The sequence below is a fragment of the Anolis carolinensis genome, chromosome 5 (assembly GCF_035594765.1).
Source record: "Anolis carolinensis isolate JA03-04 chromosome 5, rAnoCar3.1.pri, whole genome shotgun sequence".
Classification (NCBI taxonomy): Eukaryota; Metazoa; Chordata; class Lepidosauria; order Squamata; family Dactyloidae; genus Anolis; species Anolis carolinensis.
In genome coordinates, this window is record NC_085845.1 from 112,947,876 (window position 1) to 112,966,817 (window position 18,942).

Sequence of the window (18,942 nt, forward strand, 5' to 3'; positions counted from 1 at the left end):
TAGTTCTTGCTACCTCTTTCTGTCTCCATATAGTAGAGACAAAGGGATGAGGAAACCCGTTGAATAATCAGCCTTTTACTAGCATTGAATACTTGAAACCAAGTATTTTTATTCACAGGCCCTGAGAGGAATGGCTTCAGATGAATTTCTTCTTAGCAGAATTACAGTTCTTTGGGGCTTCATTGCATTATTAATTTGGCCAGAAAAGTCCTTTTTGTGTCTTCAGAAAAGATCATTGCATATCTGAAAATGAATACATTGACCTGCTAATTTTAGAAAAATAATTTTTAAAATGACAATTAATATATAGCTTTAATAAGTATTATTTCACAGTGTCACTAGTGTTGTTTTTTTAGGCATCCTGGCTCATATTACCATGTATCAATTTCCAGCTCAAACTTAGCAGAATTTGCACATATTTGTGATTTGTATTGCAGCCATATTATTAACATGTTCTTAATCCTGTGTGTTTATAATGAACCTTATTTGTGCTGGAGAGCTCAAGGGAGGAAATAATTTCTGGCCAAGTGTGAAAAATTAAACTAAGAAAACCAAAGGAACTACTTCCAGTATGGTGTTGTGGTGAGATCGTTGGACTTGGAAGCCCCAGTTTAAAATCATCTTCGTTGATCCCCGAATCATCTTTGTTGGTCCCTAAGGCTCAGTTGGATTTAGAGCATTGTAACTGTTTAATATTGCTGACCAGAGCATTTGATATTTAATCATTTGTGTGCTCCCGCTAATGATGTTTATGTGCGCAGGCAGACAAGAAGACTTCGTGATGCTGAGCAGGAAAAAGACCGAGTCTTGCTTAAGGCGATCATCAAAGTTTGGAAAGAAATCAAATCCCTACGTGACTTTCAGAAATTCACAAATACACCCTTGAAGCTCTACTTGAGGAAGTATGTTTTGAAAAACAACTCAATCGCGTAGCGGCATCCTGTCTGTAATCATAGTTGATTTGGGCTTTGGTCTTACTGAGATGGCATAGCTCTGTAACTAGCCTACAGACAGAAAATTAAAGGCAATTACACAGTCTATTCATACATCGTCTCCCTAACCCTATCCCTCTCTAGTAGCTATTATGATCAATGATACTAAAATTCTCTTGGAAATTATTATATTGCTCTTATCTGGCTAGAACTTTTCTCCCAGATTCTTTTGCAACCAGTTTTTGATCTAGGGGAATGCTTAATCATATCAGACTTTACTTGCAGTTTGAGTTGGTATATAAGTTTATCAGCACAGTAAAATTAAGTCAAGTATATGCATTATATTTTCTCTGTCAGCTCTTCTTTCTCTGGCCCTTTTCAGTTAAAGTGATTTTGCCACTGATTTTTTAAAAAAAGTTGATTTTATCTGCAACTTTTTTGTAGTACACGGTATAATAATGACATTCACATTTGGAGAAAGATCTGGATTTCAGTCCAGTTTTATGCTTTCATGAAATATAGCCATATCTTGATGAGATAATATCTTCCTTTTATTGGGACATGCATGCATTTTCATTATGAAATTCAGTGGGATTGGAAGACAATCTTGAGAAATGTAAAACCTTTGAACAAACAGTGTGTAATACACTAATGAACTGATTTTTTTTTGAAGGGAAGAAGTTGACAAAAGGGTGGATGAGAAGGCATATGAGTCAGAAATTCAGGCTGAAATAGCTGAATTGTTTGAAGAAAGCAATGAAGAGTATGAAAAGAAAATGGAAAAATATAAAGTTGATCTTCAGGAATGGAAATCTTGGAGGAAGGCACAGGTTGATGACTTAATGCTTTTGTGTTCTTGATAGTTTTTCACATTTTCACAGATAGGACATAGCAGTGTAAAATGAGAGGATGGTGATAGTACAAAGTGAACAGGTGGTTTCATAATATGGCCACAATAGCCAAAATTCAACAGTGTCCTGAAGAATAGACTTTGACAGGGAGATGGGATAGAATTTTCTTCTCTATATTCTGCCATTTATAAAAGGACAGCTGTGTTAGTCTTTTGCACCAATGGATGGTAGGATATTTATTATTACTTTAACCCTTTGTGAACTAGGCTCTACTTTATCAAATGCATGGGGTTTTCTCCAGAATCTCAGCCAATTATATAGCCAATATTAATCATGTGAGGTCACTGCCAGTACTTCTGCATTTATTTTCACATTGACCCAATTGTTTATATTCCTCTTCTCAACTGTGGGTTTTGTATACAATTTATTATTATTATTATTATTATTATTATTATTATTATTATTATTATTATTATTATTTTATGACACAGCAAACAAGATAGATATGCTGGATTTCGTATCACAAAAATCACAAGTCGAACACTTCCCAAGTGTCTAGGACTGTGTGATGTAATTTTGGATGATGTGCGCAGATCCCAGTAGGGTGGCCTTTTGCAGCTGGCAGATCGTAATTTTGTCAATGTCTAGTGTTTCCAAATGCTGGCTGAGATCTTTTGGCACGGCACCCAGTGTTCCCATCACCACCGGGACCACCTGCACTGGTTTCTGCCAGTCTTTGAAGTTCAGTCTTGAGGTCCTGATAGTGGCTGAGTTTTTCCTGTTGTTTTTCGTCAATGCAACTGTCACCGGGGATGGCAACATCAATGATCCAAACCTTTTTCTTTTCCACAACTGTGATGTCTGGTGTGTTGTGTTCCAGAACTTTGTCTGTCTGGATTCAGAAGTCCCACAGTATCTTTGCGTGTTCATTTTCCAATACTTTTGCAGGTTTGTGAACCCACCAGTTCTTTACTGCTGGGAGGTGGTACTTGAGGCATAAGTTCCAATGAATCATTTGGGCCACATAGTTGTGCCTCTGTTTGTAGTCTGTCTGTGCGATTTTCTTACAGTGGCTGAGGATATGTTGAATGGTTTCGTCAGCTTCCTTGCACAGTCTGCATTTTGGGTCATCAGCTGATTTTTCAATCTTGGCCTTAATTGCATTTGTTCTGATGGCTTGCTCCTGGGCTGCAAGGATCAGGCCTTCTGTCTCCTTCTTCAGGGTCCCATTCATGAGCCATAGCCAGGTCTTCTCCTTATCAGCTTTTCCTTCAATTTTGTCAAGGAACTTTCCATGCAATGTTTTGTTGTGCCAGCTGTCAGCTCTAGTTTGTAGTGCGGTTTTCTTGTACTGGTGTTTTGGCTGCTGTGCTTTGAGGAGTTTCTGATTTTTTACTTCAATCAAAGCAGGTTCTTCACTTTGCTTTACATATTCTGCCAGGGCATGTTCTTCTTCTTTGACTGCTTGTTTTACTTGTAAGAGTCCTCTGCCCCCGATCTTCTAGGCAGATATAGCCGGTCAACATCACTGTGAGGGTGCAGTGAATGATGAATGGTCATGAGTTTTCTTGTTTTTCTGTCCAAATTGTCCAGTTCCACCTGTGTCCAGTTTATGATGCCAGCAGTATATCTTACGACAGGTATGCCCCAGGTGCTTGTGGCCTTGATGGTGTTGCCTCCATTGAGAATTTTGAGAATTTTTCTGACCCTTTGTGTGTATTCTTTGCTGACCACAGTTTTCACATGTTCATGCTTGATATTGTCCAGCTGTAATATGTCCAGATATTTATAGGCGACACTTTATTGTTTGGCCATTAGGCATATTTATGCCCTCACTTTCAGTGATTTTTCCCTTCTTCAATGCCACTGTCGAACATTTGTCCAAACCAAACTCCATGCTGATATCAGTGCTAAAAATTCAGACAGTGTTAGTCAGAGACTGGATTTCAGTTTCCGTTTTCCCATACAGCTTCAGGTCATCCATGTACATCAGATGTGAAATTTTGTGAGATTTCTTAGATGTTTGATAGCCGAGATTTGTTTTTTGTAAGATTGTTGACAGAGGGATCATGGCAATAATGAAAAGCAGAGGGGACAATGAGTCTCCCTGGAAAATTCCTCTTCTGATGTTGACAAGTCCATAGCTTTCATTTCCAACAAACAGTTCAGTTTTCCAGTGCTCCATCATGTTTTCAATAAAGGTACCAACATTTTTACAAATCCCGATGGCATCCAACTTGATGATCCAACTGTGTGGGAGTGAGTTAAAGGCCTTTTTGTAGTCAATCCATGTCATGTGTAGATTAGCTTTTCGGCTTTTACAGTTCTCCAGAATCATTTTGTCAATTAATAACTGGTCTTTTGTGCCCCTGGTAGTGATCAACTTCATGGATTTTGGCTCAAACATCTGATTAGTTTACATGGAAAAATGGCCCAACAATTCAATGAGATGCTGCAGAAAGGAAGTATCAGTGAATGGCTAACAACTGGAAGAACATACCTGACACAAAAGGATCCAGCAAAAGGAGCAGCACCAGGAAACTACAGGCCAATAACGTGTCTGCCCACTATGTTTAAACTATTGACTGGCATCATAGCTGATAAAATTCTATCTTGAAGAAAAAAACATTTTGCCAGATGAACAGAAAGGCAACAAATGGAAAAGCAGGGGCACAAAAGACCTGTTGTTGTTGTTGTTGTTGTTGTTGTTATTATTATTTATACCCTGCTTTATCTTTCCCAAGGTAGACTCAAAGCAGCTTAACATAATAACATTAGCATACAATTTAAAATATGCAAATATGTAAACATTAAAACAGAATTAAATATAAACAGTATTTAAGAAACCATAGTTAAAAACCATTAAAACATGTTCAAAGTTAAACTATTCCTGAAATTTTGGATAATGTTCCCAAAAATCTGGTAGTAAGAACATTGTAATCCATAAAGGCTCACACTATAGTTTAATCTTTACATTTCCAAAGGCCGATTCCCACTACAAGACAAACACAGTAAAATAAGTTGTCTCTCTCTATATATGTGTGTGCGTGTGCGTGTGTGCGCATGCGTGTGTGCGTATCTCCTCCCTCCCTCCTATATGGGTTTATGTTCAGTTCTAAAGTTAATAAAAATAAAATAACTTAAACCATAGTGATGAAGATAAAAATATAACTCCATCCATTGAAAGGCCCTTCTCCAGCAACCGATTAATAGAGAAATGCATTTCTAAATGAAAAAAATGTTTGTCTGGCAATTGAGGAACATAGAAGGATCCAGCTTTATCTCCAATGAGAGAGAGTTGCATTCCCCAGAGCAGTGATGGCTAACCTCCCCCCAAACTGGGTGGACGGGTACTCAGGGTGGGGGGAATAGGCAAGTGTGTGGGGGAGGGGGGGCAGACAAGAGGGTGGGTGAGCATGCAGATGAGTGGGAGGGGGGCAAGCCAAGTGGCTAAGTGAGCAAGAGGAGCAGTTAGTGGGTGAGGGGTGACCAAGGAGTTGGCAAGCAGTGGGTGGGTGAGTGGGGGAGATCTGATGAAAGTTGTGGTACAGTAAAATCTGGGAGGCTGCAGTTTGTTCTGTTTAGTCAGGATAATAGTGTTTGAATTCAGATTCAAGACTTCTGGATATGATGTCCGACTTTAAAATATCCTTTAACCTTGTCCCAACCTCAGAGCAACAAGAGCTGTTGGGTTACAATTCTGATTATCCCAAGTCTGAATGGCAAATAATCAAAAGTGATCAGAGTTGTCATTCAGTAGCATCTGAGGATCCAAACTGGGTAAAATCTAAAAAGCACAAACCACTATGTAAAAACAAAAAATAGCTGGCCCTCTGTATCCGTGGAGTCTCCATTCATGGATTCCCCATCCATGGATTCAACAGACCCTTGAAGGCAACTATAAGGATGATGTGGCCCTCTATGAAAATGAGTTTGACATCTCTACCATTTTTTTTGCTTTTAAAAAAAAAATTAAAAATTTTTTTTACATTCCAACAATTAACAAATTTTTTGCGATGCATGTCTTATTTCAATATACATAATACCAAAAGTAACTAATGCTTAAATGACATTTTAAACGATCCTTTGGAATGTATCACCCACCCCCCTCCCCTCCTCCCGTTCCCCCTCCCCCCTGGAACAGCAATTCAATATATTATCATTGTATCATTTTAACCGTCTCCATCTATTTTGTCAATTAGGACTGACCATTTCCTGAACCAGTCTTGTTCTTTTAGAGTGTTTGTATATTTTCTTTTCCTTTGATTAATGAAATCTTTAATTATATATTCTGATATATAAGACCACCAAGTTTCTACGTCCCATTTTGTCTCATCCCTCCATCCTCGGGCTATCGTGGCTTGTATTGCGGCTGTCATATATTTTAGAATCTCGGTCCAATTATTGTTATTGTCCCTTACCTTTATTGTGAGGGACATAAATCTGGCTTTGTCCCATATTAATTTTTTCCCTATTATTTCTTCCATTTCTTTTCTTATTTTACTATAAAAGATTTGAATTTTTCTACAGTCCCACCACATGATTTTGATAATGGTAGGCTATAGAGAAAGCTTTCACTCAAATATCACAACACATGGACCATAAAGTCATAACCAGCACTTTGACATTTTGATAGATAAGTAATAAATGAAATCATTACAATAACACAGTAACCAAGGTATTTTTATCATCTGCCCTGTTTATTCCTTTACAAATGGAAACTCCCTTGGGGATGAAAAATGAGAAGAGGCAACAAATCCCTGGAAAGAGAGTCGATAGAAGTCCTTTGTTAGCATGTGGTATCCTGCTGATGGCATGATAGTCCTAGGAGAACACTTCCCTGGCAAATAACAACAACAACAACTTCTTTATTTTTGTATGCTGCCACCATCTCCCCGAAGGGACTTGGAGGGCTTACATGGGGACAAGCCCAATCACATTTGCATCATAAAATATACAATTAATAATACAATTATACAATTAATATACAATTAAAACACAAGTATCGAACTAAAAACAGATTAAACAAACCATGGTTAAAATAGCATAACTATAAAACATTAAAAAACTAACAATCATCCATGAACCTTTAGGAGGTCCAATCTTTGATAATGTTTTTGCAGCAAGCAGACATTTGTGTTTTATTTATTTTTCTTTATCCTTTTATTTTAATTTATTATTTGTGAACTATCTAGAATTCAAGTTCAAGTTCACTTTATTATGGTCAGTGACCAGTTTGAGAGAAGAGGGACGTAGTCCCATTATCTGGAGTTGGAAGTTCTTGTTTACTGATATATTTAGTTGTTGTTTTTTACAGAAATTGTCTTCTTTGGAAATGATAACATGTTTACAAAGTAAATGACAGTGTATAAATCATTTCTACTTAGGAGGTCTTAATGAGAAACATTTGGAACGATGATATACATTCATATATAATGATATAAATTAAACTCAAAAAAACTAGACACTAAAAATATCAAAACTTTGGTATGGTATGGGTTTTTTGTTTTTAGATATCAGGCATTTTAATTCATTTCATTTGATCATTTCCTAATTATGAGAAATAGCCAATTTGCTAATATTATGTATGTGTTTTTAATGATAGGAAATAATTTTAATGTTTATAGAAAGTCAGAAAGAAAAAAAAGAAATCACATAAAAACTTAGAAGATGAAGAAATACTTGAAGAATCTGAATGCATTGATGAACATGTGAAGCCTGTTCCTCCACCAGTGGTTGACAGATTGCAAATGGAACTGCAAGTTCGAGAGAGAGCTGCAAATATTAGAAGGAAACCAGGAGAGCCTGTTTTAATTCCTGAGTTGACCTTAACAGGAAATATCACTCCTAATGAACTTTGTCCTAGGTGAGTTTGCAGTTTCAATTTTTGTGACAGTAACCTAAAAACATTTTAAATCTATATTGCTACTGGTCCATACAACCCTAGAAGCTGTAAGTCAATTAAACTACTTTGAGATTGCCATTTGATTTTTTGATTGTTTTATGTAGAGTATTTCTATATCACCTTCCAGCCTATCAGGGTTTTTGACTCACCTATTTGGGATCAAAGTCTACAATTTTTTTTTTTTGGGGGGGGGGGGGGGGTCTTGATTCAGGGAGAAGTTTGAACATGGGTCTCCAAATCCAAGTACAGCAATATCTGCATTGAACTACATTACTTATTGCTTATTCTTATAGTGCCTATGACATCTTCCCATCATCATGTAAGAGAAACATGCCATTAATCCCAATCTGTCATTTTAATGACTCTCAAAGGTGCCAAAGATGTTCTGAATTCTGTAGCACTTTGGCCTTTCCGTCAATTTGTAATGCCATAAAATTCTGTTTATGTTATAGTCATGTTGGAAACTTGTTCAAACTATTGTTCCATCTTATTAAATATGAGCTTGGGAACAGCAATTACAGTGAATAAACATAGGGTTTGGTAGGCTCAGCCTTCCAAGTCCTCTTTGGGGAAATACACATGATTCCAGGAACTGGGGGTGGAAATTGTATTACATTGGAGATTGCGTTGTTGAAGGCTTTCATGGCTGGGATCACAGGGTTGTTGTATGTTTTCTGGGCTGTATGGCCATGTTCTAGAAGTATTTTCTCCTGACGTTTCGCCCACACCTATGGCAGGCATCCTCAGAGGATACCTGTCATAAATGTGGGCAAAACGTCAGGAGATAATACTTCTAGAACATGGCCATACAGCCCAGAAAACATACAACAACCCAACATTGGAGATTCTCCAACATAATTTTCTATGAAATTTGCTGACACATTGCCTGGGATTTTAGTTGGTTTGAGAGGAAATACTTGGTTCTGATTGTTCCTTTCAGAAATTCGCAAGGTTCCTTTTTTCTATTCTGGAAAGGACATTATAAGATGGCAAAACACTGTGTGTTTAAGAGCTGCACACCTAAAGCATTTTGGGAAAGGTGGATGGGCAGAAAGTAGCTTTGTCCTACTTCAGTAGAAGATTGTTGTTACCAAGCTCCTATGGCTTGTTGTTACTGTACTTTTGATGTTGGACATATATATAGAATACATGTTATTGATTAGCTCTTAGGCCGTATCAAACCAAACCAAACAACAAGGCTTGATAGGACTTGATTACACTCTATATAGAAATTTAAAATAAGACACTTATAACAATACAGTAAATAAATACAATAAAACTGAGTATTCTTCTTCTTCATTTGGTCAGTAGTTTCTGACTCTTCGTGACCTCATGGACCAGTCTGCGCCAGAGCTCCCTGTCGTTCGTTGCCGCTCCTAGTTCCTTCATGCCTGGGTAATACTCAAAACTGAGTATAAGGACATACATATAGTTTTATACTTAAAACTGAGTATAAGGACATACATATAGCTGCAGCAATAGTTTCTGAAGTGATGCATACAGAAGCAAAGCACACAGGTGAGACAAACAGGGGTGTTTGAATGGGTGGGGGGGGGGGAGACAGCACAAAGTGAGTGAGTTTGTATCTCTTGGTTTTTAAAGTTTTAGAAGCACTATGTTCACTAAGGAGCATTTTTGGATTACAACATTTGTCCTTAGTGTAGGCTGATGTACAAAGTAATATTTCAATAAGATGTGTATATCAACGTGCAGTTGTTTTTTTTACAGTGGGAAAAATCTTGTTCTTCTGCAGGAGAGAATGGATTATAGCTTCTCAAGAATCATAATAGTTAAAGAGAATGTACAGACCTAAAATCTAATAATTGCGTGATTGACTTTTGTACTTTTGAGATGGGCACAAGATAATAGCTGCACTGTTTTGGCTTTCTATACATTGGTTTTAAGAATGTACAACATAATTAATGGCCTGAACTGGTAGATCAAGCTTTCTCAAGATATAGAACAGTTAAGCCTAGTGGGCATAATCTGCCTTTTCCTCTTTATGGTGGATAGGAGGTATATCAAATGTATAACAACTGCAACTGATAGGCAGGTTGGGAAGACTCAATCTCCATTTAATGAAAGAAGGAAATGTAGACCATAGTATTATCTAATAGTGAGATTTACAATTTTGTGATATTCAGAGCCCTGTTACATACTCCAAAGTCAAATTTCTTTCAGGAAAATGTGCATGTTTTAAAATACACTTCTTTTGACCTCTTTTGTAGGGCAGAAGTTTTAAGACGTGAAGATGTAAAGAAACGATCTCTGTTCATAAAAGTTCTTTTCAACTCCAAAGAGGTATCGAGAACTGTTTCACGGCAAATAAGCTCAGATTTCAGAATTCATTTTGGGCAAATTTTCAATTTGCAAATATTCAATTGGCCAGAGAGTTTGAAACTACAGGTAGGCTATATTATGTTTTGAATTACTTCCATACATATACAAACACATATATACTGTATTGTTGTTATTGGCCATCAAGTCAGCTTCAACTCATGGAAATCTTACAATTTCAGATCTGTGTCTTCCTTGGCTGAATTCTGCAGCTTTGGATTTTCTTTTCACGTCTGAGGATATCAGCAATTGAATATCTATTTGACTTGAGTTGAGATATTTTATTAGATCTATAACTCTTGAATTAGATACAAAACTCTTTGCTGTTCCCCTGGTAGCTGATTGAGTGCATTGGACGTTCTCATCTTCCAATACTATCTTTTACTTTATTTTGATTATTTCATCATAGTGTTTTAAAGGTCAAAGTGCTCTATCACCAACTTTTTCTGCACACTGCTGACAAAAGTTAACTAAAGTGCCCTAATGTCTCTAAAAGATTCCCCCCCCCCTCCCACACACACTACCTGTGGGTTTCCCTTCCCATATATTTCTCTGCTGTGCCAGTGAGGCTAAACCACACCAGGTAATGATCATGAAAACTACGGAAGGCTTGTCCATACCCAAACTCTATCCCTCTGCCAAGAACATAACAGGTCCTAAATGTGTCCTACAAAACAGATGGCACTAGATATTAAGTCTTGAGCTACTTCTGATATAACAGTTCATGCATGGATATTGATTTCCCCAATAAACAAGGTGACTCCCAAAGCCACTGCCAAGACCAATTCAATCAGCTTTGAAAGGTAGACAGACTGTTGAGCAATGGGGTGGTGGGTACACCAACAGAGCCTTTTTCTCAGCCGCACATCTTGAAAAACAGCGCTCAAGCTCAGCAGACTGTGGGATCCTGATAGACTACTGCTGTTCGACCTCTCTGCTCCCCTTCCCTACAGATGGAAAATGAGATTTCAGAAAGAAATCCTTTTGTGTTGTCATGCATGCATGTACACATATTCTTTCTCTGTTTCTTTTTCACATATGTCTTCCTTCTTGTCAACAATTATTTATAGTTACATACTGCATGACACTCCTTAAAGTGTGAATGCAAATTGTTCTTTGTTAACTTGGTTTGAGAGTACCTCCTCTTTCCAGTCCTGTTCAACTTTGTGTCTGCTATGTGTCAATATCCACTAACTTAGTCTGCTTGCAGTACTGCTTTCTCCTGATACAAGTTCTCACCCTCTAGTCCAGGCATGGGCAAACTTCGGCCCTCCAGTATTTTGGACTTCAACTCCCACAATTTCTAAAAGCCTACTGGCTGTTAGGAATTGTGGGAGATGAAGTTCAAAATACCTGGCGGGCTGAAGTTTGCTCATGCCTGCTCTAGTCTTTGGAAATATATGTAATCTCATTTGATGTTTTAAAAATAACGTTTCAGACTTCAGAAGATATGTAATGACCCACAGTGTGAAAATCAAAAACGTTTTCTACTCTTTGCTGCAGCTATATGAAACAGTTGGACTTGGCACTACTAACTTATTAATGGAAGTATTTATTCCAATCCCTGAAACAACTGTGCTAACTGGGAGAGCTCCAATAGAAGAAATAGAATTCAGCAGTGACCAACGTGTGATGTTGGACCATGAAGGAGTGGGGAGTGGTATGGAGCTTTTATTATTGCTAGTTTTATTTTGTGTCCAAAGATTTAAAATTTACTTGTAAGGCTGTAATGCAGTGGATAGATTGCTGGATCTAGATTGTAAGGACCTAGGTGCAAATTGCCACTCCACTGATAGCTAATCTCAATATCTTATTCTAACAAGGCTCATTTAAATATCTTGTTTTGATGTTTGGCAAATGATTTCAGACATGGTCTGCTCTTCCAGATATTCTGAAACCTTCTTCTCTTATGCTAAAAGTGTAGGCGGAACCACACAATTGAAATATTTGCTACTTCAACAACAGTCAATAGTTTGTGTTGCATCTAAATAAAAGCAATAGAGCTGTACAATCAATGAAAAAATGTTTCAAAATTCACTACAAAATTAGGAGGTGTCGGCATTTTGTTTCTAAAGTGTTTCTAAAGTATTTCTAAAAATATTGTTAGTGAAAATTTCATTACTCTAACGAGAGCAATTAAATTTCGTTACTTTTCGTTATAATAATTGAGCAAGTGGGAAAAATTCAGCGGCTCCTTTCTCCCTCATTTTTACAGCTATTGAGGTAAAACTTTCCATAATGGTAGAACACATTTACTGCTGTTAGTCCATCTAGTTTCAGAATGTTTCACTTATCCACAGATTTTTTGGGGGGAAATTCCTTACAAACAACATTTTAAAAAACTACAAAAATTATCTCCTTGAATTTTCTATATCATCATCATCATTTAATTACTTATTAATTGTCCTCCATCCAAGATGCTCCAGGCAATTTACAAGATAAAATTGTAAAGGATAAAAATACATACATACAAATACTGATAAAATTAACATAGATCAAAAGCTCTAGTAAAAAGCCAGATCTTAAGTGCTAGGTAAAAGGCCCTAACTCACGCATGGCTCTCATATAGGGCGGCAAGGCATTCCATAAGGCAGGGGCAGAAATAGAAAAAGTCTGGTTCTTTCCAAGTGCACTTCTCTAGGACCCGGTATATAAAGTAAGTCACGTTGGGATGGTTGTTGCGACCTCTGATGATGGGAGAAGGAGAGACGATTCCTAAGGTACAATGGTCCCTGGCCGTAAAGAATTTTAAAGGTCAGAACTAGCAACTTATATAGACCACGGTAATCAGTTGGAAGTCAATGCAAATGCTGCAGCACTGGTGTTATATGGCATTTCATGGGTTTTCTTGTGAGTAGCCTGGCTGCCACATTCTGGACAATACAGAGCTTTCGGGTCGTAGACATCGGAAGGCCAACATACAGGGCGTTACAATAGTCCAGCCTAGATGTGACCTGGCATGGATGACTGTTGCCAGAGCCTCATCAGATAGATCGGGTGCCAGTTGCCTCGCTTGTCGTAGATAGAAAAAGGCCTGTTTGTATATAATGACAAGATAACAAAGAATCATTCTCCCCAACTTTCAGAAATATTCATATATCTACTAATTTTAGGAAATTTTATAAAGTTTTGACAAAATTGTTCTTTGCTTTTTAAAAAGCCACAACAGCTATCTTATTGAATGTCTTGCATATTAAGCAATAGAACTTCCATTTAGGGATTTCTTCCCAGCCCTGCACAGAGATTTACTTACTAGAAGTATCAGTCGGTCTTCCTCTTTGCAGATTCAACAATTTATTGGAACTCTGGATGACTGCTGCTATATAGGTAAAATAGCTCTCCCCAGTCCTGATCAGGGCTTTCTGATTCCAGCAGAATTCTGGAAAATGTAGTTTAAGACAGGGCCTTTTGAATTCTCTGGCATAGGGTTCCTCACCTTCTCAAACTACATTTCCCAGAATTCTATGCTTTCTCAGTCTCTTTCCCAGCGAACACTGCTTTCTCCTTGCAGCTTTCCTCTCCTAATGGCAAGAAACCATTAATTTAAAGAGGAAATGCAGACTTTTTGGCTTTGCTTTGTTTGCTTGTACTGAACATGAAACTGACTTTGGGAGGCTTCCGAGGTTTACAAAATTCAAATAAAACATATTAGGTAAGATTCAATTATTAAGTTTTTGACGCAGGGTTTGCCCACATGTTGGATATCGCGTCATAAGTATGAATTTAACAATTTTGATCTGACTTACAAGGAATAACGATAATTTTGCACAACCCTATAACCTAATATGTTTTATTTCTTATTTCAGGTGTACCATTTTCCTTTGAAACTGATGGTAGTAATAAAATAATTTTAATGACATCTGGTAAAGTGTCCTGCTGTCTTTCCTGGGCAGTTGGAGAAAATGGAATACCACTGATTCCCCCTGTATCGCAGAAGAATTCTAGAGTCTCAAGGTGATGAATATTAACACATATTTCCAGAATCGTTTAGTATCTTGCCATTAAAATAATACATAAACAATTCTAATGGCAAGCAGTTTTATTACAAATTATTATAAATTTCATTATAATCTTGAGGTGACACAAATTAAACAGCATTCCTGTAATCACTGCTATTTCTCCACTCAGATATTCAGAAAGGCCAGAAGCAGAAAGATTAAAGGGGTTTGGTGCTTTTTAAAATGTTCTCTTGGGATGGGCTAAGTTCTTATCTTTTGCCACTTTACTCAGAGGAAGAGATGACTTTTTTTCTGACAAGAATAACGGTATAGCGCTCACATTGGCTTATGGATAAATCAACCCAGGTATTTGAGCTGATTTTTAAACTAAAATATGTAATAGAGTATAGAGGGCAGGTATTGTTAGAAGCAAATTTGGAAAATTGCATCTTTTGGGTACCTATATATTTTATGTCTGCAAAGACAAACTGATTGAAAGTTAGTATATGAGTCCATACCTCGAAGAAAAAATCATTATATAAGAGCATTTCTTTTCCCTGCTATGATTTCTTCTAACTATGCTTTTGTTGTTGTTGTTGTCATTTGTCACAATTTCAGTGCTTTAAAAAATATTGATGCCATTGCATCAATTGGCACTTCAGGATTAATGGACATGAAAAAACTGGCTAAGTGGGCAGCAGAGACGAAGCTTGATCCAAACGATCCAAGCAATGCAGCCTTGATGCAGCTGATAATGGTAAGACATTACCATGAAATTATATTTGCAAAAGTTCTGGTTTCTAGAACTTTCAGACAGAAGATAATTGCCAATTTTATTAGAAAGTCCCTTTGTTATTTGTCTATCGATGGATAGATGGTCATTTCAGATGTTAACAAGTAAAGTACAGGCAGCCCCCAAGTTCCAAACAGGATAGGTTCTGTAGGTTTGTTCTTAAGTTTATATTGTGTTATATTGTATTTTTCCCGGGCATGGCCCCATGTAAGCCGCCCCGAGTCCCCATTGGGGAGATGGTGGCGGGGTATAAATAAAGTTTTATTATTATTATTATTATTAAGTTGAATTTGCATGTAAGTCAGAACAGGTACATTGTTTAAGCGTAACTCCAGCCAAATAGGCTCTTTTCCTAGTAGATTGCTAGAAAGTCCCCTAACCAAGCATCATCTTTGCATTTGGATAGCAGGTTGCTAATTCCTAATGTATTTGGTTACTTATGAGAACCTATTACTATTTGTAACAGTTTTTCTATAACTTTGCATTATTTGTTTAGGCTGCTGGAAGTGGAGATGCTTCTGTTCCTGATTTCTTCAGACTAGAGCAATTGCAGCAAGAATTCAATTTTGTTTCTGATGAGGAGTTTAACAGATCCAAAAGATTCCGACTTCTTGAGCTCAGAAATAATGAGGTGGCTGAATTTCGGAATTATAAGTGTGTTCCATCACTGGAAAGAGAAATTAGTGATAAAGTCTTCCAGGTAGGAAGCGATTTAGAGTCGTTGTGATTAAATTGCACACTACAATGTTGTCTTGCACTTCTTTCAGATGCTCCCCTTCTATCAGATAACCTCATGTCCACATTGTTTTAAATCTTCGTATGATACAGCTCCTTTTAGAGGTTTCATAGCTTGAGTGAGAATCCTGTGCACTCCTCTCAGGTTGTTTCAGTGCCCTTTGACAACATTATTTGCTGAAAAAATGGAAAGCTACAACTCGTAGAAGTTCCCAGAAACCGTGGTTCTCCAACTGAACGAAGTGTAACCTTTTGTTACACACTTTAAAAAAATAACAACAGATTGATGTTTCTGATAACGTTCAGTTCTCTTTTTTCCATTAAAAATAAGATCCATGCAACCTTGAGTAGGTTATGTGAGTACGAAGTTGACTCACAGATTTCTGAATCTGATGTAGATGATTCACAGTAAGGGTCCTGTGTGGCTTTGTCATTTATTCAGTATATTCTCACATGGAATTGAAGGAAAAGATAAGGATGCGCTTTTCTTACTGATTCCAGGATCAGCCACTGAAGCTGGTTTTCACTTTCAGGAAGGAATTACTTTTTTCCTGAACATAATTAAATTATTTGCCTAGTATGCTGCCTATCTGTGGACTTTTTTTACTGAAAGATGTAGCCCCTTCTACAATGTCATATACTCCAGATTATTATTATTATTATTATTATTATTATTATTATTATTATTATTGACACAACGACGTTGTATGACACAGCATACAAGATAGGTATGCTGGATTTCGTTTCACAAAATCACAAGTCGAACACTTCCCAAGTGTCTAGGACTGTGTGATGTATTTTCGGATGATGCTTGCAGATCCCAGTAAGGTGGCCTTTTGCAGTTGGCAGATCGTAATTTTGTCAATGTCTATTGTTTCCAAATGCCGGCTGAGATCTTTTGGCACGGCACCCAGTGTGCCCATCACCACCGGGACCACCTGCACTGGTTTCTGCCAGAGTCTTTGAAGTTCAATCTTCAGGTCCTGATAGCGGCTGATTTTTTCCTGTTGTTTTTCATCAATGCGACTGTCACCTGGGATGGCAACATCAATGATCCAAACCTTGTTCTTTTCCACAACTGTGATGTCTGGTGTGTTGTGTTCCAGAACTTTGTCAGTCTGGATTCGGAAGTCCCACAGTATCTTTACGTGTTCATTTTCCACAACCTTTGCAGGTTTATTATTATTATTATTATTATTATTATTATTATTATTATTATTGTGTCAGGAGCAACCGAAGTTGCTTCTGGAGTGAGAGAATTGGCCGTCTGCAAGGACATTGCCCAGGGGACGCCTGGATGTTTTGATGTTTTACCATCCTTGTGGGAGGCTTCTCTCATGTCTCCTCATGGAGCTGGAGCTGATAAAGGGAGCTCATCCATGCTCTCCCCGGGTAGGATTCAAACCTGGCAGCCTTCAGGTCAGCAACCCAACCTTCAAGTCACAAGGCTTTTATCCCCTAGGCCACCGGAGGCTCCTACTCCAGATTATCAAAGTAGGTAATCCACATTATCTTCTTTGAACTGGATTATCTGAGTTTACACTGCTATATAATCCAGTTCAAAGCAGATAATCTAGATTTTATATGGCAGCATAGAAGAGGCTTTAAAGAACCTTGAAAGAACCTTGATGTCAGATTGAGGTTTTAAAAAGAGATTAGGGACAACTCATAAGTACTTGTAACAATCCTTGTATTTTTACTTTAAGTATTGAAGAAAGAAGTGCTGTGCTAGGATTCTGGGAGACCAGGGTTCGAGACCCACTGAATGCTCTTAGTCAAGCCACACTCTCTCAACCTCAGAGAAAGCTAAAGTCAAACCCACCTTCCCGAAACAGATCCTGCCAAGAACATCCCTCTAATAGCTTTGCCTTAGGATAACTATAAATAAGGAATTATATGAAGACACTCAGGAATAAGTTAAAAGGCGTTCCTTTCAGGAAACTAGTTACTGGTGAAATATCAGATGCACTCATCGTGTTTGTGGGCTTTCCCTCATCAGGTTGGCTAGTATTAAACACAGGAAATGTTGGTCTGATCCAGCATGGCTCTTATTGTGCTATAGTATTTATATAATGAAAAGGAGATGTCTCAAACTCATGTGTTATATATTTCGTAACTATCTTTTTTGCTTGGATCCTATAATGCAGGGCCATATCCAGAAAAAAAATTGAGGGGAGGTGTTGAAACTTTTTTATTGAATCATGAAGAGTAGCTCCATAATGCAAAATAATTTAGAAATCAGGCTCCATCGATAAACTTCAGTGGACACTCATGGGGATTTGGTTAACCAATAAATCCATTTTTTTAAACCTGAAAAAAAACCCCGGTTACAGCCCTGCTATAATGTTTAGATTTTTACTGGTTATGATACATCCACTCCAATTCATTTGAATCATACAGTCTGTATGTATTCATTTTGCTGCTCTTGTTGTTTACACAATTACTTCTTAAAATTTACAGATAATAAAGGAACTACACTATACAGTAAAATTAATTGCTAGCATAGATGTGATCTGCCCTTTTGCCCTACTTGCTACATCTGTTTTTATTCCAAGTGACAGATATAGAATGTTCTATTTTTTGGGGGGGAATTCTGATTTTCTGCCTAAAAGCAAGAGATAAAATAATGGAAAGAAAATTAAATGTATGTGTTTGCCTATACGTTTACTGGCACCTGAAGTAAGGTAGAGCAATGCTTTGCAAGCTGTCAGATTTGGGCTGTCCACAGTTATGTTCGGGACTGGCCCTACATTTGTGCCCATTGTGCTGTCATTGTTTCTTGCATTCCTGGAAGCTTTCCAGTTTGAGTAGCACTTGTGTAGGGCATTTAAAGAAGACATCTTGGTTGACATTTTTTTTCCTAGGACTATGAGAAGAGATTGCATGAGAGGAATGTAGTTAATACCAAAGATCACCTGGATGCACACAGAGCATTAGTTGCAAAGTACCTCCAAAAGGTAGGAAATAAAAGAGTTGCCTTTTATCAGTGAATAGCTGACTTAGTTTGGTAACATGGTCATAAGGTGTTAAGTATGTTAAATCGCAGCCTCAGCAGCCAATCTCTGGTACCTTGCATCTAATTTGCATGTTTTTTTAAAATGTCAATTTCATGGGTTGGGAGCCAAGCAGGGTGCATATGTGAAGGGAAAGATTAAATCTTTTCTTCTCATCTCCAGTCCTTGAGGAAAATCCCTCTATGGAGAAGGTATTTGCTTTGGTACAAATTTTTGTTTTAACTGTAGCATTATACTACCCATTTTAAGAATTTTGCTGATTGTTACTTTTCTCTTTTACCAGTGATTCTATATATATACCACTTATGCAGATTCTCTGAGCCAAAATGTTGCCTAAAATTTAAATATAATCTGCAATATAATAACATATCACATGGCACTTAGTTAAAAGTTAACCCTGGGAATAATTTATAAAACACATAGAAATATGGAACCAA

General features: G+C 37.4%; 1 protein-coding gene across 5 annotated transcripts in view; it reads left to right on the plus strand.

Moving 5' to 3' along the window:
• Positions 1 to 18,942, plus strand: part of cc2d2a (coiled-coil and C2 domain containing 2A) — a 120,354-nt gene that overhangs the window by 57,321 nt on the left and 44,091 nt on the right. For all 5 annotated transcript variants that reach the window (XM_062982174.1, XM_062982176.1, XM_062982175.1 and 2 more), the window contains 9 exons: positions 762 to 902; positions 1,606 to 1,762; positions 7,411 to 7,649; positions 9,917 to 10,094; positions 11,529 to 11,685; positions 13,832 to 13,979; positions 14,582 to 14,720; positions 15,253 to 15,456; positions 18,356 to 18,448. In XM_062982174.1, coding sequence (XP_062838244.1) covers positions 762 to 902; positions 1,606 to 1,762; positions 7,411 to 7,649; positions 9,917 to 10,094; positions 11,529 to 11,685; positions 13,832 to 13,979; positions 14,582 to 14,720; positions 15,253 to 15,456; positions 18,356 to 18,448 — 1,456 coding nt within the window. The remainder of the gene's footprint in view (positions 1 to 761; positions 903 to 1,605; positions 1,763 to 7,410; positions 7,650 to 9,916; positions 10,095 to 11,528; positions 11,686 to 13,831; positions 13,980 to 14,581; positions 14,721 to 15,252; positions 15,457 to 18,355; positions 18,449 to 18,942) is intronic.